This window comes from Eptesicus fuscus, chromosome 1 (genome assembly GCF_027574615.1).
Source record: "Eptesicus fuscus isolate TK198812 chromosome 1, DD_ASM_mEF_20220401, whole genome shotgun sequence".
Classification (NCBI taxonomy): Eukaryota; Metazoa; Chordata; class Mammalia; order Chiroptera; family Vespertilionidae; genus Eptesicus; species Eptesicus fuscus.
The window spans coordinates 113,094,274-113,118,859 of NC_072473.1; the positions used below are offsets into that span (position 1 = coordinate 113,094,274).

Consider the following 24,586-nt stretch of genomic DNA (forward strand, 5'->3'; position numbering starts at 1 on the left):
AACCTTTGCTATATTTTAGACATTTTATCAGATTTTTGCATACAGATCAATTAATTTATTCATTTAACCTATATTTACTAAGTAATATAACTGTGCTAGGTTCTGAGAACACAGCAGTAAACAACATCAACAGAATCTCTATTTTTATGGAACTTAAAGACTGATGGGTGATAGAGGTGTTAATCAAATAATCACACAAATATATTGTTATAAATACATAATATAAGAAATGATAACAAGAGAAGTTACTAAGATTGGAAAATTTTTCTGAAGAAATAGCATTTAACTTGAGGTTAATTAAATCCATTTTACAATATATATAAACCCTTTAAGAAACTATCTTTCAGTCTATACCATTGCAAAAATATGGCTTCCTTTTTGCTCATCTATTTGGGAATGAGTCTGGTATCTGCTTGGTGCATTAATTCTTATTTTATTTTTAAATTACAGTTTACAGTAAATATTATTTTACTGGTATAGTAGTCTTCAAATAAATATAAACAATGAGATACCACTGCACACCTATATGAATAGCCAAAATGCAAAACACTGACAATACCAAAATCTAGCAAGAATGTGGAGAAATAGAAACTTATTCATTGTTGGTGGGAATGCAAAATGGTACAGTTACTTTGGAAGACATTTTGGAATCCTATATAATAAAGGAATATGCAAATTGTCTGGGATGCCATAACATCACGACCGCAGCAAGTGGCATGCACAGCAGGCGCAAGTGGGCGGGGCCTTGCAGCATTGGGGATGGGGGTGGGGCCACACTGGGGGTTAGGCAGGTGTGTGCAGAGGGAGACCACCACCTCTGGGGGTCTGCAGGCCTCCACAGTGGCCAGGCCCAGGATCCGCAGGTCTTCCCTGGCTCCGGCCTATCTCTTTGGGGCAATCCATTGAGGAGCCCCGGATGGGTGGGTGGGGCACAGGGCTCCCACACTGTGACAGGGCACAGGCCAGGCTGGGGGATCCCCCCCACCAAGTGCATGAATTTTGTGCACTGGGCCACTAGTTTTCTTATAAAACTAAACATACTCTTACCATACTCTCCAGCAATTGCACTCCTTGGTATTTACTCAAATGAACTGAAAGCTTGTGTTCACACAAAAAATTTGCACGTGAATATTTATAGCAGCTTTATTCATAACTAGAGGCCCGTTGCAGGAAGATTCCTGTTGTGACCCACAGGTTGAGAACCACTGCTATAGAGCCTAAGACCATTGGAAAACACAAATATTTACATTATGATTCATTAACAGTAGCAAAATTACAGTTATGAAGTAGCAACGAAAATAATTTTATGGTTGGGGGTCACCACAACATGAGGAACTGTATTAAAGGGTCGCAGCATTAGAAAGGTTGAGAACCATAAGAGACACATAATGTTGTTTGAACAAATAATGAATGGATAAGGATAAGTAGAACTAAACTACTTATTCCACAAATATTTGCGTGCCTACAGTGTGCTAGGCACTATTCTAGTACAAGAAAGTAGGCAGAACATTTTGCTTGTAAGACAATTCGAAGCCTAGACACAGAGTTCTATTTTAAGCCTCTTTTAGCATTTTATTTGTACAAACTTCTAAATTAGCTACTTGTTTTTTTATTCATGATTAGAAAAGGACCACTTGCCTAATGTTTACAAGTGAGTGGCATTATGACAATGAATGACAGTGGGAAAGCACAATGCACTTAGTCTGTGCTCATAACTATGCTGTAAGAGTCCAGACTCCATTTCATAGACACCTTCTCTTTATAAGTCTCTGGAGAATGTAAGTTATAAAGAGTTGGCAAAGGAGAAAATAGTAAATGAAGACAAAACCAAAGTAATTCTTCCAATAAATACTTTAATGAGAACCGAGGTCTGTAACATACATAGCAATAACTGCCCTGGCCTATGCCTTCTGCTCTCACCCAAGTCTGAGGCTATCGAACTACATTTAACCCACATTTGAAAAGAAGGCCATTTTGAATGTCACCCATCAGTATCCATCTTCATAGAAGATACCAATCTGGTGCCAGAATCTCAATGTTAACACTTCCTCTCAAGGAAGTTAACATGGTAACACAAACAAATGAACAATTTTGAACAATCCTATCTATTGTTCTTCCATCAGGAGGCTGTTGGGAGACCAATGGTTCAGTAAACACTCACAACTTTGTCAAAATACATTTAAAGGGGAAAAGAGTAGAAAGGTTGGCAGGGCTTGGCTCACATGTAATTCAGTCCTTAGATCTGAAGTCTCTTAAGCTGCTCATATGTGATAAAAAACTGAAGAGTAAGTCATGGAAGATCACTGGATTAAAACAGAAAGCCAAACCCAGTTTGAAAATTGTGCATTGCATTCTTAAATTAAGGTACTTAGTTTGTGCTATTCTAAGTTGCACTTGCTTAAAAGTCTTTTTAAAAACAATACCTGGCAAATCAAGCATGTACTGAATGCCCACCATGTTCCCATTATCTTCATTGCATTTAGCAATATAAACAGATTAAAATTCTAACATAACTGGAGTCTTCAGGGGCAAATAACACACAACCAAGAACATCAATGGTAACATGTAATTCAGTTCTAGAATAATCATTTGCAGACATTAAGTAATCAGAGCAATCCCAAGGAGGGTGAGAAATACTACCTCCCTCAACCTATAGACTCCACAAGGGCAGGAAATTACTTTTCAACTATGCAATGCTCACCACTCTACACACACCACCACCCACAGCATCCAATTCATGACTCTGCATGTAGAAGGCATTCAAACACAGTTAAAGGAAGGAGATTCACCCCTGAGGAAATAGCCCTACTTGGCCCTAGATTCTTTCACCCTATCAATGTTTTCTGTCTTATTATTTCCCCAGCTGTTTTAGTCCTATAGTTACGGGATAGGAAATATGGGCCTCCTTAGCATGGACTTTTCTGTGGGCATTTCCCAGCAGGGTTTCCAAAAACTTCATAGTCCCTTCCAGATTTGGCTGTTATTTTTAGTGCTTTTTTTTTTAAAGGGACACTTTGCTATGTCTTTTCTAGTCCTTTCAGTTTGTATTAGACTCCAACTGAAAGTGATTTCTTAATTCCATCCTCAATGGTCACCATTAGAATGATTAGGTTTCTCACTTGCCTAAAAGCTTCAAGGATCAAATTTTCCTTCCCATAGCATAGAATTACCTGGGAGCTTAAAGTATTTGCTTTCATTCTCATGTTCTAAAAGGATACAATGATGTTCCAGGGTCCAAGTCGAAGCCAGTTTGGCCAAAATCCTTTATAGAGTGCAAAAAAGCCCTCGTGTTTCCACATCTGAAAGATGTAATATAAAACAGAGTGAATTCCCCTTACTCTTTACATCTGACAATTACTTGTATTTTAATATTCATCTTCCAACTCCCTCCCCAACAACTCTTGGCTCCATGAAGTCCTTTTTTTTCTAAAAACACACATTTGAATTCAAAGGTAACCTAAATAAATCTACCAATTCATTCAACAAATATTTATTGAGCACCTACCATATGCAAATGTATTCTTGATGCTGAGATAACAGTAATACTAGTAAACAAGAGAAACTAAGTATCTGTGGTAGACAGCTTCCAAGATGGTCCCCAAAGAAAGCCACCTCCAGTTTTTCACACCCTTGTGTAGGCTCACCCACACATATCAGGATTGGTCTGTGTCTCCAATAGAATAAAGCAGTAGTGAACATGTCACCTCCAATGCTTTGTTATAAAAGACTAGAGGCCCAGTGCATGAAATTCGTGCACTCATGGGGGGGTCCCTCAGCCTGGCCTGCACCCTCTCACAGTCTGGGAGCCCTTGGGGGATGTCCAACTGATGGCTTAGGCCCGCTCCCCACAAGGAGTGGGCCTAAGCCGTCAGTCGGACATCCTTAGCACTGCCATGGACACGGGAGAGGCTCCCGCCATCACCGTTGTGCTCACCAGCCATGAGCCCAGCTTCTGGCACACTGACCACCAGGGGGCAACTCCTGTGTTGAGCATCTACCCCCTGGTGGTCAGTGCATGCCATAGTGAACGGATGTTCCCCTGTTCGGTCAATTTGCATATCAGCCTTTTATTATATAGGATGCTTTATATATAAAGCTTCTGCTCTGTTCTCTTTTAGATCATTCACTCTGGAGGAGGCCAGCTTCCATGTCATGAAGAGGCCCACAGTGAGAAACTAAAGCCTCCTGCCAACAGCCAGAGAGGAAGAGAGGCTTCCTGCTAACAGCCACATGAATGATTTTTGAAGCAGATATCCCAGCTCCAGTCAAGCCATAAAGTAACATTTCATCACTGGTTCATCACTGTAAGTTCTGTGTAATGCCAGGGCCTACCTTATATCAATGCTCTGAGGATCACATCAGGAAAATTGTGAATTCCTTTGAGTTTGGGTTTCCTGTTTCAAAGGTGGTCTACACATACCAGCTTAATGGTTATTGTGAATTAAAGTAAAAATGATGTATATCAAAGGTCATAAACCAGTGGTGTATAATGAAGCCAACCTTTAGAAACAGTTCCTATTTAACAGACAGATTATCTCTTAAGTGACTCCTGTAATTTAGGCATTGTGTTAAGACATTGAAAAAAAAATGTTATTCTGCTCTAGTCAGTTTGACTCAGTGGCTAGAGCATCAGCCTGCCTGGGTTCAATTCCAGTCAAGGGCATGTACCTCAGTTGCAGGCTAGATCCCCAGCCCTGATCGGGGCCCATTTGGGAGGCAACCAATTGATGTGTCTCTCTCACATCAATGTTTCTTTTTCTCTCTCTCCCTGCCTTCCTTCCACTCTCTCTAAAAATCAATGGAAGAATATACTCAGGTGAGGATTAACAACAACAAAAAATGTTATTTTGCCTTTCCACTGGTGAAGTGAAACCCACCACCATACTAAGAAGTAAATATATCTGGACTAGATAATATTTTGAGAATCCACACTTATAAATATCCCTTATCCTATGCTTGATTTCTTTAGATAAATTCCCAAAAGTGGTATTGCTATGTTATATGGTGGTAATCATATCATAAGGTATATAAATGTCAAATCATTATATTGTACACCTGAAACTAACATATTGTATACCAACTATACTTAAATTGGAAAAAATGAGCACTCAAGATAATTATCCTTACTAAGCATTTTTTGGAGCAAATAGCAACATAACTAGGGCATTATTTATGAAAGCACAGTGATAATATGCTTCCCCCAATGGATTATGAGCAAATGTCAAAGGTATCACAAAACAAATGTTGAAAAATTGTGAAAATCAGCAAGAGTAAAGCCCAGATGCAGATAACCTAGAACCATAGATTGCTAAAATTACAAGGGACCTTAGAAATACAATCCAACCCCATCACCTCTCACCTAGACTATCACAATAAACCTCCGAATTGGTCTACAATCTCCACCTGGAAGCCAAAAAAATCTTTTAAATTTTTAAATGAGACAGTGTCACTTTCCTGCTCAAAGCTCCCCAATGACTTCCCAGTGGAATTCATTCTAACTGCAAGTTTTCTGTGATGACATTTAGGATCCTACATAATTTAGCCCTTCCCTCTCTCTCCAGTTTCATTTCCTACTACTTTGTCCTTCATTTACCACACTCAGGCACACCAGCCTTATTTTTAACCCTTGAACATGTCCAGCTCATTCCTAACTCAGGACCTTTGTACCTGTTCCTTCTTTATGAAATACTTTTCTCTCCAAGCTTCACGTGGCCACCTTCTCACCATCAGACCTCTGCTCAAATGTCAACTCCTCACAGCCTTTTCCTGGCTACCCTAGCTGAACTAGTTCCCATCATTATCACTGAGTCACTAGCTCATACATTCTGTTAGTTTCTTCACAGCATTTACTTCTATCTGAAATTATACTGTTTATTATTATGTATTTATTGTCTGTCCCCTCAACTAGAACAAAATCTCCAGGAAAGCATGGACTATATTTGTCTCATTCACCATTATATCCTCACCAGCTAACACTGTCTGGCACAGTTTCCAATAAATATCTAAGTAAATATAGTGTGCCCAAAATAATGTATACAAACACTTGGAATAATTATAAAGGCAGTGTTTATTAAAATACATTTCATTTTCTTTTTTTTCTTTTTTTTTTAATTTCTTTATTGATTAAGGTATCACATATTTGTCCTCGTCCCCCCATTTCCATCCCACCCCCCTCCCCACACATGCCCCCACCCCCTTGTTGTCCTTAACCACTGGTTGGGCTCATATGTCTGCACACAAGTCCTTTGGTTGATCTCTCCCTTTATCCCCACCCTTCCCTACCCTCCCCCCGAGGCCTGACAGTCTGATCCATGCCTCCTTGTTTCTGGGTCTGTTCTTGTTCATCAGTCTATGTTGTTCATTATTTCCCCTAGATGAGTGAGATCATGTGCTCTTAGAAATACACTTATAAGAACCGAAAATAAGACAAGCAATAATGGTTATGGTGACAGGAAAATGAATCGGTCTGTAGTGAGTTTCTTTCTGGGCCAACAGTTCTTTTGAGACCCATACATTTCATTTTCAAAATTGAGTTATCAACTGCTAAAGTGTGTACAATTTTTGGAGGGATGCCATGCATTTGTTGAGTGAATGGACATACAAATACAGTGAGGGTCTCTAACACTTCCATGCCATCTGGCTCCTTATAGAGGTCCAAAATATTGACTAACTTCTTTAGAACATTAGTACTAGGAGGCACATTTTTTGGCTTGAGGCAGTTGTGTGAAAACAAACAAGAACTTTTATAGATAAACAGAGACAACAGGCTACTTCATGAAGTTATGCATTCCTTCAACAATAATTTGCTGTAGATAAAATAATAAACAAGATGCACACTGTCCTGCCTTCAAGGAACTTACAGTCTACTGGATGACAGATATTAAATGTAATTACAGAGGGGAGGGGTTTGGGGGCTGGGTGAAAAAAGATGAAAAGATTAAGCATAAAAATATAAAGGGTGGCAAAAGTAAGTTTACAGTTATGAGTATACGAAACATAGTTTATTCTTGTATTATAGTTTATTAATTATTGTATTACTTTCCATACAAATAACTATAAACCTACTTTTCCCATGCAGTATGGTGACAGCCAGAGGGAAAGAGGGTGGGGGAATGTAGAAGAGGGCAAAAGGGGGATAAACTGGGACGGAAAGAGACTTTACTTTGGGTAATGAGTGCATGATGCAAAAGTAAAGCCCAGTTACAGATAACCTAGAACCACAGATTTAGTCAATAAACACACAAATAATAAAGAGTATAATTTCAGATAGAAGTAAATGCTGTGAATAAACTAACAGAATGTATGAGATAGTGACTCAGTGATGATGATGGGAAACTAGGGCAGATGATGTTTTATTGAGTTGTACATTTGAAACCTGTATGGTTTCATTAACCATTGTCACCCTAATAAATTAAATTTAAAAAGAATTAAAATGTAAAAGTCATTACAATAAAATGAAATGAATGTGAATGTGATATAGCCATATAATGGGATATTATCCAATTATAAAAAGGAACAAAGTAAAAAAAAAAAAGATCTAATTTAAAAAAAAGGAACAAAGTACTGATACATGCTATAACATGGATGAACCTTAAAACATTATGGTAAAATGAAACCAGCCAGTCAAAAGGGTCACATTTTCTATAATTCCATTTATATGAGATATTCAGAATAGGCAAATCTGCAGTAATAGAAAGTAGATTAGTATTTTCTTAGATCTGGGGGAGATAGAGGGAATGAGGTTTCTTTCTGAGGTAATGAAAATGTGGTGATGATGGTTGCACATATCTGTGAATATACCAAAAGCTACTTTGAATAGGTTAATTTTATGATATGTGAATTAGTGCTCAATAAAGATTTAAAAAAATATAATAAATGCTATGATAGAGCAAGTGCACTAAACTATGTACACATAACCTAGTTTAACAATCAGGGATGGCCTTTATGAAAAAGTAATGAGATCTAAAAATGAGCAGGAGCTAGCCAAGGGACTTAAGGTGGAGTGGGGAGTATATGGCTTGGAAGAAAACTTGGGATGAAAGAAAGTCAAGTACTAGAAATTGCTCAGTATATCTGGAATGCAGAATAAAGGTAGGAAAGATAAGACTGTGGAAGTAAAAAGAGGTCAAATCATATAGAGCCTTGAATCAATGAAAATCCACCCAATGGTTTTAAGATGGAGGTGACAGTATGAGGTTTGCAGTTGCTCATTTCTATGTCAGAGATGAATGCATTATTCCATTCGCCAAAGTGTTTAGGGACTCTTAGAGATAAAATAACAAAGTATGATGCTATTATATATCTTGATCATATAGAGTTAAATTGTTTTTAAAGAATTTTAATAGCAAATAAGTGAATCAGTGAGTAGATATAAGTAATTAAAGGTTACTGCCAACATGAAAATGTTTCCTCCTATATAACACAGGAGAGTGGTTACAAGTACAAACTTTGGAATCAAGACAGGTCCTAGTTTAAATCCCAGAGCTGACACATATTAGGTGTGTAATCTTGGATAAATACTTAGCTACTCTGAAACTAAAATCAATTTTATAAAATGGGAAAGATAATTATCTACTCCATAGTGTTGAAGTGAGTTAAAGGATATATTACAGTGTGATACATAATAAACATTCAATAAATGCTAGCTATTACTATATTATTGTACCTTCTATCTCCTCTTACCCAACATTCTCTACTTATCCTCACTTCCTATGTGTTTATCTGTCTCTTTCAATTAAAATTACAGTGTCATTAAAGGCAGGACTTTTCTGTTCACCAACCTAGAACAGTACCTGGCACATAAAACACAAACATTTTTGTATCAAATGAATGAATGAATGATTAAACACACTCAATGCACATCAATCTGGCTTTTGCAAACACTAATCTAGCAAACCTCTTCTAGAAAATATTAAATCCAGTAGATACTTTGCAGTCCCATACTGGATCTCTTTATTCCATTTGACATTAAATAATTACCCCTTCTTGAAACTCATTACTCCCTTTGCTTCCATGATATCTACTGGTATTCTCTTCTAAGTTTCCTCATATCTTTTGAACTGTTACCTTTTTATGTCTTCCCTGAGTTCCTCATCTGCCAAGGTATTAATAATTGGCATTTCTTTCCTTAGCCCTACTCTTCTCTCTACATCAGTGATTGTCAAGTGGAAGGGTGAGCATGTGAGAAACAGCAAGGGGGGCTTTTGTCAAACTCTACTCCCCAGAGAATCACTGCCTCTGAATCACTATTAACAGAAGGAATTTTTTAACACTCCAGTCTGCTAGGAAGACAAAAATGTTGTGAACTCCTTTACCTGCTCTCCTTGGTCTCCCCCTCCACAGTTATGTAACACCTGTACACTACTGATTCCCAAGGCTCTTAGCTACACCCACGAACTCTCCTCTGAGTGAAGACTAATATATCCAAAGATATCCACTGTGTGTTCCTCAGGAACTTCAAACTAAGTGCCCAAAACTATGATGTCTCCCACAAAACCTGTTCCTCTTCTTGTGATGCCTCTGTCAATAAATGCCACCACATGGTCACCACTAAAATAATATGTAAGGTCTCATTAGGATAGTTCCAAATATATAGTAAAGCACTCAACATATGAGTTATTATTATTCATGATGCCACCATCTACAGGGAACCCATCCCAAACTTCCAAATTGGATTAAAATTTCCTCCCATAGATCCCTGAGTTTTTCACTTACCAAGCTGTGTTAATTATGTTTGTACACCTACAGTATACTATAATTTCTCTGTGCCTATTAAAATGTGCCTGATCTATAATAGAAAGTTGTTAAACTAAGCTGAACCACAGAGAAACTATACGGCAATATCATATTTTAGCCTCAAATTTGTTTTTGTAGAAGTATTATCACCAGTGATTATATCATACAAAATTCATTTACGATATTCAACTATCTACAAGAATAACATAGTGGAAACTTTCAAAGCAAAAGTGTGAACAACAGCACAATGCTGAACTGAAACTGAATACCAGATTTTCTATCACAGGATCTCTGTCTTGTTTGAAATGGGCAAATGTGGGATACGTTAAGTCTTTTATATCAATTGTACATGGTGCTATTGATAAAAGTATCCTACAGTCACAAGCATTCAAATTGGAATAATAATATTAAGGGCCACTAAGCATCAGCAGATGGCCAAGGACACAGCTTTTCTACCTGGAAATTACTCTGACAGCCTATTAACATATACAATGATAACTCTTCCATCTTCAGAATTATATGTAGCAATTAAGAATAAGGCTTGAAAGAAGGTCTAAGACATCAAAGAAAATTAAAAATGCAATGCAAGCCCACAGTGTGCATACCTTTAAAATACCATCCAAAGTACCCTTGTAGAGGTCCACATGTCCCACGATTGCCCTCTGGTTCATCATGCGAGTTCGAACCACATCAACTGGATTAGAAGCCAGAGCCCCAGCCAAGCCACATGTAAAACTGGAACTAAAAATGAAAAGTTCAAGTAGATAGACTGTCCTTCTTCCACTCATGCCCCCTAAACAGAAATGAGGGCAAACTTAAATGTACAATGAGTCAGACTCATCAGATAAAACCTGGCACTTGTCCTTTCATTATAATCTAAAAAGAAAGAAAATATGTTCTAAAGAGACATCATTTAAAAGTTGTCCTTTTCATTTTTCAATCTGAAACTTACACAGCTTTTTTTTTCTTAAAGGGGGACAATTTAAAAGTCTAGCAAGATTCCTAAACAGGAAGTATCATACATCATGTATTAGTTATGTAGGTTTTTCAAAACATAGGATCATATGCCAAATGCATTTCAGTAGTAAAATACCATAAAAGTTGCAAGATGAAGAAAATGTAGGATGTGACTGGCAACGGTCTTCAGCCCAAAATTATGGTTTTGTTTCACAGGCCCTATACAATTTGACTTTTTTGATTCTCATTGAGAAAAGTTTGCTTTCTATTCTAAAATAAAAAAAAGCAAATAACAGATGAGCTTATTAGATATAGAGGCTGTGTATGAACAAATGCGAACACTGACAAAAATCTGACAGGCTGCTGTATTAGATACTGCCTCCAAGTACCAAAGAGCCCATAGCATCTGGGATGTAGAATAAAGGTATCAATTCTATGAGGATTTCAGTGAGATTTTTTGTATGTTGGTAATATGGCATGAGCACAACCTATCATACTTACACAAAGTGAGTTAAAATTGTGTCTCCCATCACCCCTGACAATATTAAGTGCTTCTTCGTAATATCATAGACTGGTAGCTCTACTCCCACAACGATAGCAGCCCGCTGAGCAGTTGGAACGACACCCTATGAGACGTAAGTGACATTAGACACCAAGAAAATACACAGGTAGTGTGGCATAAGTCCAAAAGTGAACAAAATAAATTGTGAATTAAAAAGTGACAGAAAAATCCAAGTCTGGAGTACAGACATCACTCTTTCAAATCAATGCCTACTACTGGAACAAGTCTGTGAATTACTAAAAACCATTTTATTGTACACTTTAAGATGGTGAATTTAATGGTATGTGAATTATCTCAATAAAGATGTTATAAAAAATCAAATAAAGCCATGAAGCAGAAGTCAGTGGGGAGAGAAGCGCTTCCAAGTTTAATTCACAGAATTTTAGGATATGCAGAAAAAACACACTAGGATGCCAGCAAAGGTATGCTGCAGCTAGGGAGAAGGCCAAAGCAAAAGCAATACTTCCTTATAAGTCCTCCCGGGGTAATACTACCAGAGTTTCACTCAACAACATATTACAGCTCATGTTATAGTGCAGGGCTGCTAGAGCATTAAAAGTCATATTTTGAAGAATACTGACACAAGAAAATACTTATGATATAACCTTAAAGAAGGCAAGACATAAAATTACACATAGTACTATTCTAACTTAGGCAAAAAGGTATGCACACATGCCAAATTTTTGTAAAAGATTAGAGGGAAATACACCAAAATATTTTTCTTCATCTGGGATTAGGATAACAGACCAGTTAATTTTCATTTTTATATCTATATTTAAAAATCACAGTGAATGTTTTACTTTTATTTTTTAAAATTAATCTTTATTGTTGAGGGTATTATAAATGTCCCCATTATCCCCCCACTTTCCTTCTCCATCTGGTTCCCACCCCACCCCACCCCACCCCAGGCCTTCACCACAAATGTTTTACTTTTATAAGTAAACTAGAGCCCCAGTGCATGAAATTCATGCAGGGGGGTAGGGCCCTCATCACGGTCTGCACCCTCTCGCAATCTGGGACCCGCTCAGGAGATGTCCGACTGATGGTTTAGGCCCAGTCCCTCAGCAGGATAGGCTCTAAACCGGCAGTCAGACATCCCTCTCGCAATCTAGGACCGCTGGCTCCTAACTGCTCGCCTGCCTGCCTGATCGCCCCTAACTGCCTCTGCCTGTCTGCCAGATCACCCCTAACCACTTGCCTGCCTTCCTGATTGCCCCTAACCACTCTGCCTGCCTTCCTGATCGCCCCTAACTGCTCACCTGCCTGCCTGATCGCCCCTAACCACTCGCCTGCCTGCCTGATCACCCCTAACCACTTGCCTGCCTTCCTGATCACCCCTAACCACTCTGCCTGCCTGCCTGATCACCGCTGACTGCTCGCCTGCCTGCCTGATTGCCCCTAACCACTCTGCCTGCCTGCCTGATCGCCCCTAACTGCTTGCCTGCCTGCCTGATCACCCCTAACCACCTCTGCCTTGGCCGCCGCCACCACAGCTTCATCCAGGTCGTCTGGAATGACATGTGGAAGGTCGTCCGGAAGGATGTCCGGAATGACACCCAGAAGGTCGTTCGGGCACTAACTGGTTTGGCTCAGTGGATAGAGCATTGGCCTGCGGACTGATGGGTCCAAGGTTCGATTCCGGTCAAGGGCATGTACCTTGGTTGCAGACACATCCCCAGTGGGGGGGGGTGCAGGAGGCAGTTGATAGATGTTTCTCTCTCATCAATGTTTCTAACTCTCTATCCCTCTCCCTTTCTGTGAAAAATCAATAAAATATGTTTTAAAAAAAAGTTGTTCGGCTGTCCAGTCTAATTAGCATATTATGCTTTTATTATTATAGATTGTGTTCAAATGTCATTAAAAATTAAACATAACATACTGTGGGGACAACTGCTTTCTGGAAGACCTGTTATATTATTCAATCATCTCTAAATTTCCTAACTCGCCCTAGCTGGTTTGGCTCAGTGGAAAGAGCATTAGCCTGCGGACTGAAGGGTCCCAGGTTCGATTCCGGTCAAGGGCACATGCTCAGGTTGCAGGCTCGGTCCCCAGTCAGGGGCATGCAGGAGGCAGCCAATGGATGATTCTCATCATTGGTGTTTCTATCTCTCTCTCCCTCTCCCTTCCTCTCTAAAATCAATAAAAATATTTTTAAAAATTCCTAACTCAATGTATACAGTGGAAGTAATATATCTGTGCTGTCACCATGTTTTATTCTGCTGATCGGCTGACTGGCCCAAAAATGCTTTCCTCTCTGACCCATCCATCTGCTCAACTCTGTTAGAAGATGACCTTTACAGAAGACTACTTTGGTGAACACTAATGTCCCAAACTGGAGTCCATGGGCTGAATTCAGACATGTTTTGTTTCACCAAACGGTGTTTCTAGAAGGCTGAATAAGCTGTCAACATGTAAAAAACCAGGACACTTCACATAGAAATGCAGATTTCCAGCTTCTTTTGAAAGTCCAGAAAACTTGGCCACACTGAATTCACATCACACATGGCAACAATGAGCGGGGCAGGTGCTTTCCAGTTACCAAAGTCCCCACCACTCTATTGTCTCTCCAAATCTGACATTAGTGCCAGTTTCGCTTTATTGTTGTATTCATGTGGTTATTTCTCCCAATGGAGTAGGGAAGAAAGTGAAATGTTTCCAGTATCCATATTGTAATCAAAGCAGGGAAATAAAGCATAAAGAAAGAGGAGCATGTGTTTGAAGAAACATGCAAACAAACATATTTCCCTTTGAAATGAAAAATATAATTCTGTATTTTAATATGCAAATAACATGTCTGTGTCAAAAGAATACATAACACAATGTACATGCTTGGATGATGTAAGTAGCCTGGATCATAAAAGTAGCTATGTTCAGTTCCTCAAAAAATTAAACATGGAATTACCATACAATCCAGCAATCCCACTTTTGGGTATATACATAAAAGAACTGAAGTCACAGTCTTCACTCACCCATGCCCATAGCACTATTATTCATAAGAGCCAAGGTGTAGAAACAACCTAAATGTCTATTAACAGATGAGCAGATAAACATACACAATAGACTATTATTCAGCCTTAAAAAGGAAATTCCGACACATGTGACAACATGAATGAACCTGGAGGGGCACTATGCTAAGTGAAATAAGCCAGTTCCAAAATGACAAAAGTATGATTTCACTTATATAAGGTACCCAGTATAGTCAAATTCATACAGAAGGTATAAGGTTGTGGGGAAGGGGAGAATAGGGAATTGCTTAATGAGTACAGAGTTCCAGTTTTGCAAGATGAAAAGAATTCTGGAGACTGGTTGTATAAAAATGTAAATGTACTCTACACAACTGAACTTGAAATCATTAAGATGGTAAATTTTTTAAAGTGTATTTTACTACAACTAAAATTTTTAATTAAAAATAAAGTAGCTATGTTCCCCTGACCAAATCTTTAATTCTATTTATTAAGAATTCAATTCTTTCCTTTAGCCTTACTTTGTAAAAAAAATTCTAGCTAGTTCCATTTTCTGGCTTTAAATTTAAATTTTCTCGCTTTAAATTCTAATCAAGAAACGGCACCCTGCTATTATTAAAAAGCAAACCTCATTTAATCCAGGTATATAGGTATTCATTGTTCTATTCTTTCCACTTTTCTGTATGTTTGAAATTTCTGTAAGAAGAAGTTGGGGAAAATTATAAAGGAAGAAAAAAAAAACAAAGTTCTCTTTTTTAAGAGTCTATTAATAGAATTTCCCTTCTACTCTCTGCATATTCTATTAGTAGTCTTACTTAATATTAAGTGGTTAAAATAGGATAAATCATTACAGGAAAACAACAAAAAAAGAAGTATGGATAGAAGACTGAAAAATAATAAGACAAAATGTTAAAAGTGATTATCTCTAGCTAGTGGGACTTGGTGGATTTTTTCTCATTTATATATTTTCTCAATATTTTATAGTACATCTTTTACCTTTTAAAAGATTTAAAAAGGTTGTTTTAGGCAACAACTTTAGAACATAAGCATTACAGAGGTATTATGAACAGACATTGCTGTGTCAGTACAAAACTGGCAAAAATAGATATTGAAGAACTAATTCACTGTGAATTTGAACAAATCAAAATGCTATCTCAAATAATGTAATATCTTATCTCATATACATAACGCCCAAACATTAAGTAGAAATAAAGACAACTGATAAATTCTGGTCCTTTCATAGGTGATAAGGAGCTTCTTACCTTATTTTTTGGGTTACCAAGAATCTTACACAGTACAAGATGACAGTTCACAATTGTATGGCTTTATATATAAAAGGTATTCTTTGTAAATTCTAGGAAATGAGTATACAACAATATCAGGAAAAGAGTACTCACCCTCCACAGGCCCTTGGTACCTTCTTGCTGATATATATCAATGAAGCTGCCAATCATGCTGCCTTGGAACAAGCTTCCCTGAGCCTGCATTCGAATCTAAAATAAGAAGAGGTGAACATTTTGTTTTGACTGAGAGAACAAAAATGAGATACTTTACTCATTTAAAATTTAAGAAAATAGTTTTGGGGAATTAAAGAAAAATCAGGCCCAGCCGGCATGGCTCAGTGGTTGAGCGTCAACCTATGAACCAGGAGGTTACAGTTCAATTCCCAGTCAGGGCACATGCCTGATTATGGCTTGATCTCCTATGTGGGGCATGCAGGAGGCAGTCCATCAATGATTCTCTCTCATCATTGATGTTTCTATTTCTCTCTTCCTTTCCCTTTCTCTCTGAAATCAATAAAAAAAATTTTTAAAAAGAAAAATGAACCTGCTATTATTATGAAGTTAATGACTTAAACTATATATAGAAAGTGTCCATAATAATAAAAGCGTAATATGCTAATTAGACCGGACGTCCTTCTGGATGACCTTCTGGGTAAAGCCGAGGCTGCGAGGGAAGCCCAGGTCCTGGGTGCCTGCCGGGGGCCAGAGGGAAGCCCGGGTCCCAGGTGCCTGCCTGCGGCCGGAGGGAACCCTGAGTCCTGGGTGCCGGTGGCTGGAAAGAAGCCCGGGTCCCAGGTGCCAGAGGGAAGCCGGTGCTGGTAGCCAAGGGAAGGAAGGCCTACTCTTGCACGAATTTCATGCATTGGGCCTCTAGTATCTTGTAAAGATGATTTTATCAGCCTCACATTCATCATATGTAGGTCTATCATTTCTGGAATTGAAAGAAAACTTGAGGAAAAGAAAGAACAAGTACTCAGTGTAGGTAAAAAACAATTCATTTAAAATATGAGTGATTTAGTGAAAAATTAAAACAGTCTACATGTTCAAAAACCACAAAGGATTGGCTGCATAAATTTATGGTGCATCCATTTAATGGAATACTGTGCAGCCATAAAATTATGTTGAAGAATAATATTTGACACTGAAAAAATGTCAACAAGTTATTGTTAAATAGAAAAAACAGGCTGCAAAGCAGTATGTATGCTATATAATTTTTCTTTTTTAATATATTTTATTGATTTTTCACAGAGAGGAAGGGAGAGGGATAGAGAGCTAGAAACATCGATGAGAGAGAGACATCGATCAGCTGCCTCCTGCACACTCCCCACCGGGGGATGTGCCCGCAACCAATGTACATGCCCTTGACGGAATCGAACCTGGGACCCTCCAGTCCGCAGACCGACGCTCTATCCACTGAGCCAAACTGGTTTTGGCCTATATAATTTTTATTAAAAACATGTGCTCTTAAAATAAGCCATATGCACAACAAAGAGAGTGGATGAACATACACGCAAATGTTGACCATGGTTTAAGTCTGAGAGATGAGGCTATCCGTGAGCATTTTTCCCCTTTTTGCTTTTTCTGCCTCCCACTTTTTTCTACATTTAACATGCACTGCTTATGTAATTATAAAAAGCAAAAATGTTTTAATGTAATTTTATGCTACAAGACACTAAACTGAATTTTATTTGTAAAAAGCATGATACTACATCCTGCAAACGAAGAAAAATCAGCCTGCTATTATTATGAGAAGAGCACAAGAAAGGAGATAGAGCACTCTGCACACACAGAATCACAGGAGTTGTGCCCTAGCCAGTTTGTTTCAGTGGATAGAGTGTCAGCCCATAGACTGACCTGTCCCGGTTTGATTCAGATCAAGGGCATGTACCTTAGTTGCAGGCTCAATCCCAGCCCTGATCGGGGAGCGTGTGGGAGGCAACCAATCAATGTGTCTCTCTCACATTAATGTTTCTCTCTCTGTGTCTCTCCCTCTCCCTCCCACTCTCTCTAAAAATCAATGGAAAAATATCCTCGGGTGAGGATTAACAATACACAAAAAAAGAATCACAGGAGTCATCACTAAATACTAGTGGCCCAAATGTAGCCCTGATTTTCATTAAGCAAAATTCTAGGTTTCCATACATATCATGTAATAGCAACATGTTTCTATGTAGAAAATCAACTGTTACTACTAAGAGTTGAAATAAAAGCCTAAAACAAATTATATCAGAATAGAAATCACCACAAATACAAGCTGAAACCACAAATATCGTATGACTAGTAACCCTGCACAGGAATCTGTGCATAAGTAGCTCGCTGCCTCGCCCTCCTGTAGCTCTCCACCACTTGTAGATTGGTCGTGACATTACAGTGTAACAGATAATTAGCATATTCCTCTCTTATTATATAGGATAAGTACAAGATTTCTTTAAGGAGATGATTCCTGAGCAGGTCTGGGACTAGGGTGGAGCAACAAGCAGGGCACTTCCCTCAGGCACAAAATGTAGGAAGAAAACACAAAAAACTTCAGTAATCCAGATAAATAACATCTTAATGAAACATTTTTTTAAAAAATCAAAATTAATGCACAAAAACCAACAATAAACCAAATATCAAAATTGCAACTAAATTAGGATCCAACATGGTGGGATTAAGGTGAGGCAAAGATGATTAATTGTACAAAATATTGATATTCTATTCACCATTAATTTTTTGCATTCATCTTAATTTCTGAAAAATATTGCATAAAAACATTATCTCTTGATTACTGAGTTTTTGGTACCTCCTTACATTTTGCAACCAAAGAGATTACCTTACTTGTCTCATCCTAGTCCTGACCCTGTTCCTAAGAAGTCTTGAAGGATAAATTCATAAGGAAAGGGGGGAAAGCAATTGAGGCAGAAACAGAGGCGAAGAAGCAACACATAGTAAATCAGAGAAAGAGCTATCCAAGGATAAAAGGATTGAACAGCCCAACTGTGATTATAAATCTTATATTGTTACCGTCACAGTCTAAGTTTGTGATCTGGGATTCTCACATACATTTTATCATATATTTAGTGCTTTTAATTAATCATAATCTGATTCATCATACATTTAAATAAGTTAAATATAAAATGTTTGCCTTTTAATGAGATAAAATAAGGTGAAGATTTATATTAAAATAAACATTTCATTCTGTGTTTTGATAAAATCTGAAAGCAATCCATATTTTGAAAACTCAGCACCACTAACCTATATTGTTCTGATTCTGAATTCAGAATATCCCAACACAAGCCAAAATATGCATACCATTTCAAAGCCAAATCTCACTCTTAATAGAAATATGGAAAAGACAGAAGCATTATAGACTTAAGGTACCTCAATTAGGTACTAGAAGAGGCTTTTCCAAAAACTACATTTCGATTTATTCCTTTGATCGGTGCCCCAGGTTACACCACAGGTCAATATATCATACTAAGCTCTGGAAGGGGTAAGGGATATGCCTTTCTTTTGTAAAGTGGGGAAAGGACTATTATAAATACAAGTTCTCCCTCAGATCACTTTTAGAAAAGAGTACAAATGGAAGTAGGGGATCTTGAAATTAATTTCCTTAAAATTGCACAGCCCTTGGAAAGAACCTATAAAAGGTTTCAATATTCTAGTTTGAAGACCAATGGATTAATGCATACCTTAACAAATTGACTACTATTTATTGAGCATCTGCTACGAACAAGTACAATGACAAGCACTTTATACTAGTATATATGTATTATCTATAATCCTTAACAACCATATGTGATTAAGTACTGAATTATCTTCATTTTACAAATGAAGCAATTAAGTGATTTACCCAAAGTTTTACAGCAGACAAGTGACAGAGTGGGGAATCTAAACCCAAATCTGATTCAAAACTCATGCTCTTTTCACATCACACTGCACACCCAATGCTACCAGACCTCTCTTACCTTTAGTACATCGGTGGGATTGGCTATAGTGGAAGATATCACTCCTGACACTACCCCACAGATCATATTAATTAGAAGAGTTTCATCTGTAAAAAGGAGGGGGGGAAAGAAAGAAAGAACGAAATGTCTGCTTGTATTAGGTACCAGTTTCTGAGAACAGAGTACTGAGCTATCAGAGGAAGGGAAACTTAGTCAGAGAAATGACTGTAGAAATGAACTACAAAGCTTATGAAAATGAACACATATTTCTAGATCTCAAATCAGTACTGAAATGTATAAAAATTATAATACATAAATCATTTTTTAAACTATTTCTAAAGGACACTGGGACATGTTCTATTATTATATGTAACTGCTAATTACACACACAAATTCAAATGTGGTATTTTACCCTTCAATCATTTCAAACATCTAAAGAAAACTATTTTAAGTCTTTTTCTGGAGAATCATTAACTCAAAAGACTCAGGACTGAATGTTAAAAGATAAATGATACTTATTATATGGAATCTAATGAACAAAATAAACTGACGACCAAAATAGGTCCAGAGGCATGGATGCATAGAACAGAATGACAGATCTCAGTGTGGAGGGGGTGGAGGGGATGGGAAAAGATTAACCAAAGAACACATGCACATATAAATAAACCATGGACACAGACAATAGTGTGGGGAAGGCCTGGGGTGGGGTGGGGCTGGGTAGAGGGGGGCAAAGGGTGGGGAAATGGGGGACATCTGTAATACTGTCAACAATAAAAAAATTTTTAAAAGATAAAATCTTTGCCCTAGCCAGTTTGGCTCAGTGGATAGAGCGTCTGCCTGTGGACCAAAGGGTCCTGGGTTCCATTCCGGTCAAGGGCACGTACCTCGATTGCAGGCTCCTCCCTGGCCCGAACCTGGTCAGGGCGCGTGCAGGAGGCAACCAATTGATGTTTCTCTCACATAGATATTTCTGTCTTTCCCTCTCTCTTCCACTCTCTCTAAAAATCAATGGAAAAATATCCTCAGGTGAGGATTAAGAAAAAAAAGATAAAACCTTTGTCTAATAGAAAAATATTATCTAAATAATAATTGTGATTTGCCTTAATATCTACTAGCCTCAATATCTACTAGCCTCTATTTATTTACAGGAGGTTTCTATAATCAAATGTGAAAAACTAGTCATTTGGAACTAAATCCCCTCAGCTACCAAAAATAAAACAAAAGAGAAAAAACCCACAGAGCCCCTGGTGGGATGGCTCAGTTGGCTGGAGCATCATCCCATGCATCAAAAGGTTGCAGGTTTGATTCCTGGTCAGGGCACATACCTAGGTTGCAAGTTTGATCCCCGGTCAGGGCGCATACAGGAGGCAACCTATTTATGTTTCTCTCTCACATAGATGTTTCTTTCTCGCTCTCTCTCTCTCTCTAAAATCAATAAAAACAGCCCTAGTTAGTTTGGCTCAGTGGATAGAGATTCGGCCTGCAGACTGAAGGGTCCCAGGTTTGATTCCAGTCAAGGGCAAGTGCCCGGCTTGTGGGCTCAATCCCCAGTAGGGGGCATGCAGGAGGCAGCTGATCAATGATTGTCATCATTGATGTTCCTTTTCCCTCTCTCCCTTCCTCTCTGAAATCAATAAAAATATGTTTAGAAGATAAATAAATCAATAAAACCAATAAAAACATATCCTCAGATAAGGATTTAATAAAAAAAAAACACAGAGCATATTTTTCTGAAGTTAAAATTTAATCTTCACCATGAAGAGACCACAAACAGAAACTAGGTAAATCCAAGTGAACAATCTGTGAAATGAAATTACTTTAGGAAGAGAATCCTTCAGGATCCTCAAAGAAGCTCCAGAATGAGTTGATTTAGTAAAGTGATTCAAAAGCCATTGCTAACCAAAATGCCCTCCAGCTGTCTCCAACCATGCAACAGTTCCAGGCCTGTGGTAAAATAACCATTTAGTACAGCATCAGGCTGGAAATGTTACAGCAGCAAATACAGGGACATATAATACTACTGAATGTGGATAAGGTGGCCCTAGGTACATCAGAATCTAGAATAGCCTAAAATTACTCCACCTAAGAAACGTTTGTCAAACTCAGCAGCTAGAGAAGTCCTTTATAGTGGAAGTCCTCTTGTTGACAAGAACAGCATTAATTTTCTGGACAAGCTTATTCCATGTTCCCTCTGTGATGGCCAGAAGCCTTTTTTTTCCTTTGATAGGAAAAGGGACAGACTTGAAGAGCAGATCCCTCTAACACATTATCACCTCTGTAAGGATTAATCCCAAATCAGTACAAGCTCACTTTGTCCTTGCAATGACCGTCACCCATTCTCACCCAAAATGAACACTTTCTTACTAAGCATGATTTCAATGATCCCCTTGAGTATTACCCCCAAAGAAAATGAGGAGTCTACACTGACCTTCTAAACGTTCTACAAATAATTTCTTCAAGCTTTGATAAATGCCAATTTTAATGGTGCCATATGATGCCTGTCTTAGTAAAGCAGGAGCAATTCTGCCAAAAAAAGGGAGAAAAAAGTCAATTATACTCAACATGAGCTTGCAAATTATACATGTCTAGACAGCCTACTCATTTCCATTAGCTATCTCATTCCACTCAACAGCAAAATATATATATTTTCAAGCACCCATGGAACATTTCACCAAGAGAGCATATTAGGGTACTAAAATAAACCTCAACAAATTTTTAAAAATTGAAATCATATAGGTTATGTTCTCTGGCCATGATGGAATTAAACTAGAAATCAAGAAGGAATATCCTTCAACATTTAGAAATTAAACAGCACACTTCTAAACAATCCATGGATCATAGGAAGTCTCAAAGGAAATTTTAAAAATACATAGAACTGAATTAAAATGAAAACGTCACCCTTTAAAATATGTGCGATGCAGCCAAAGCAGTGCTGAAAGAGAAATTTATAACACAAAACACTTAGGCTAGGAAAGAGGGACAGCCTCAAATCAATCATCTAAATTCCTTCCTCAAGAAACTAGAAAAAGAGCAAAATAAACCCAAAGCAAGCAGAAGGAAATAATAAAGAGCATAACTTAATAAAATTGAAACAGGAAAATTGAGAAAAATCAATGAAACAAAAAGTCAGCTCAAAAAGTCAAAATTAGCAATTTGAATCCAGCAATGTACGAAAAGAAGTATACACCATTACTCACATCATAGATACATTTTAAAAAATCAACCTTACTTCCTAACAGTTGCAGATACATCTTTCATCCTTTCAAGGAGGTACCAGGGCCAAGATTTCACCCTATTTAAGTTATAAACTTGAGACATTCTCACTCTTGAGTCCTTTGAGATTCTTCCAAATTACAGAACTATATGTTAGTAATTATAAATAGAAAGACATCAGAAGCTCAGCCAGTTAGGGACAAAATTATGGATAAATATGCATATTTCTGACTTTATTTGTTTGCTATCAGAAAAAAAAATCTTGTAATTATCCATGCTGATGAAAGAATATGGATGTATTACTTGATTTTCCCCCAAGAAAATTCTTTGAAATTCAGCCTAACATAGATTAATAATAAAATTGATGTCTATTCTCTGAACAATAAACTGGTACCCTAGATGCAGGAGCAGCCTAGGAAACTGGCAGCAGATAACAAACTGGACAATAAACCACAAAGATATGGCTAATCAAAAGTTGACCCCTAATAGCTTCACACACTTATAAATGAACACAAAATCCAAAGCTCAAGGCTTTAAGCAAGTGAAATATAAACTGGCACATCAATATTCAATTACAAGTTGAAATGGTGAATATGAACAGCATAAACTATCAGACAGCTAAAATACATGACTTCTTTAAAAACTATTTCTATTCATGATGGAAGGTAAGAATTCAGTCTTACCCTGAATACAAAGCCAATATACCTTCTTCTTTATAAATTCGGAACAAGGCATGAAACATTCCTCGGTATTTTATCTCTTTGAAGCGGGCATCAATGCTTTGGCCTTGAACCTGCAGTCGAGTTTTAGTTAGGTCCACAGGAAAAGTTCCTATAAAGAACACACTCATTTATAAGTTGTTTTTTTCTCAAGGAATCACAGTTAACTGTTGGCTGAATGTATGCAAATGACATTTTTTCCATTTATTTTATTACCAAAGGCCCAGTGCACGTGCACTGGAGGGCGGGCAGGTACCTCAGCCCTGCCTGTGCCCTTTCACAGTCCAGGAGCCCTCAGGGGATGTCCGACTGATGGCATAGGCCTGCTCCCCACCCGTGCCTGTCATAGAAACCGGTAGTTCTTCCATTTGGTCGATCTGCATATTACCCTTTTATTATATAGGATTTTTTTTCCAATCACCATTTATTCCCCATATACCCTCTTCCACCTCCACCAATCCTCCTCCCCACCATGAAGTCACAACACAATTAACCAATTATATTTTTTTAAACATAAGAAAAAGTTATTTTTATAACACATAGAAGAACACTGGAATACCACTATCATAAGTCATGTCTTGTATGTGGTAAAGTGAAATGCACTGTATTCTATCTGGTCAACAGGATTTTACCCATAGTATAACTGAAATTGTAATATAATAAAGTGCTTTTAAGACTGTCCTTATATATAGTGAAGGCAAAACAATTTAAATGTTTTAATTTCATGTATTACATACAATCTGGCACTTATCTCTGTCTCTTCCTTCTGCCCACTTCAAAGTCTCCCCACTTCTCCCTCTTAAAATTTCCCTAAATTTTTACAAAGAAGATAGGAAAGTGTGAGATTGTTGCTCCAGATAGTCTTATATACTATAACAAGGTTTTGTGTTTTTCTTTTTATATGTTTACAAGAAACAAACAGTTCCCTAGTATTATAATGACAAAGTCCTATTTAGTCTACTCATCCTGGTTCCTTAGGTAATTCAAGACTAATGCCAGTCTTGAATTTTCTTCAAGAAAGTTTTCTTTAACCAAACTTCTTTCTCTTATTATATTAACACATAGAAGTGGTCATTACATTGACGAAATACGTTTCACAGAATATTTCAAGGTCTAAAACTAACAAGGTGATTATATAACTCTGGTCACTGATGACCTTGATATGACAATACCAGAGCATATGCCAAGAAAGTCAACAAATATCAGTGGATTGGAATCACTTATTTTG

The 24,586-nt window shown here is 37.7% G+C and overlaps 1 protein-coding gene across 3 annotated transcripts in view; it reads right to left on the reverse strand.

Moving 5' to 3' along the window:
• Positions 1-1,844: 1,844 nt before the first annotated feature.
• Positions 1,845-24,586, reverse strand: part of SLC25A14 (solute carrier family 25 member 14) — a 30,315-nt gene continuing 7,573 nt past the window's right edge. For 2 of the 3 annotated variants that reach the window (XM_008153892.3, XM_028128854.2), the window contains exons 3-10: positions 23,323-23,470; positions 21,855-21,949; positions 19,448-19,533; positions 15,615-15,710; positions 11,194-11,318; positions 10,341-10,476; positions 3,219-3,299; positions 1,845-2,278 (exon numbers count right to left, since the gene is read on the reverse strand). In XM_008153892.3, coding sequence (XP_008152114.3) covers positions 2,237-2,278; positions 3,219-3,299; positions 10,341-10,476; positions 11,194-11,318; positions 15,615-15,710; positions 19,448-19,533; positions 21,855-21,949; positions 23,323-23,470 — 809 coding nt within the window. In that variant the 3' untranslated portion in view covers positions 1,845-2,236. Of the gene's footprint in view, positions 2,279-3,218; positions 3,300-6,310; positions 6,371-10,340; positions 10,477-11,193; positions 11,319-15,614; positions 15,711-19,447; positions 19,534-21,854; positions 21,950-23,322; positions 23,471-24,586 lie in introns of those variants that run through there. The other variant, XM_054708304.1, reaches the window with a different exon arrangement.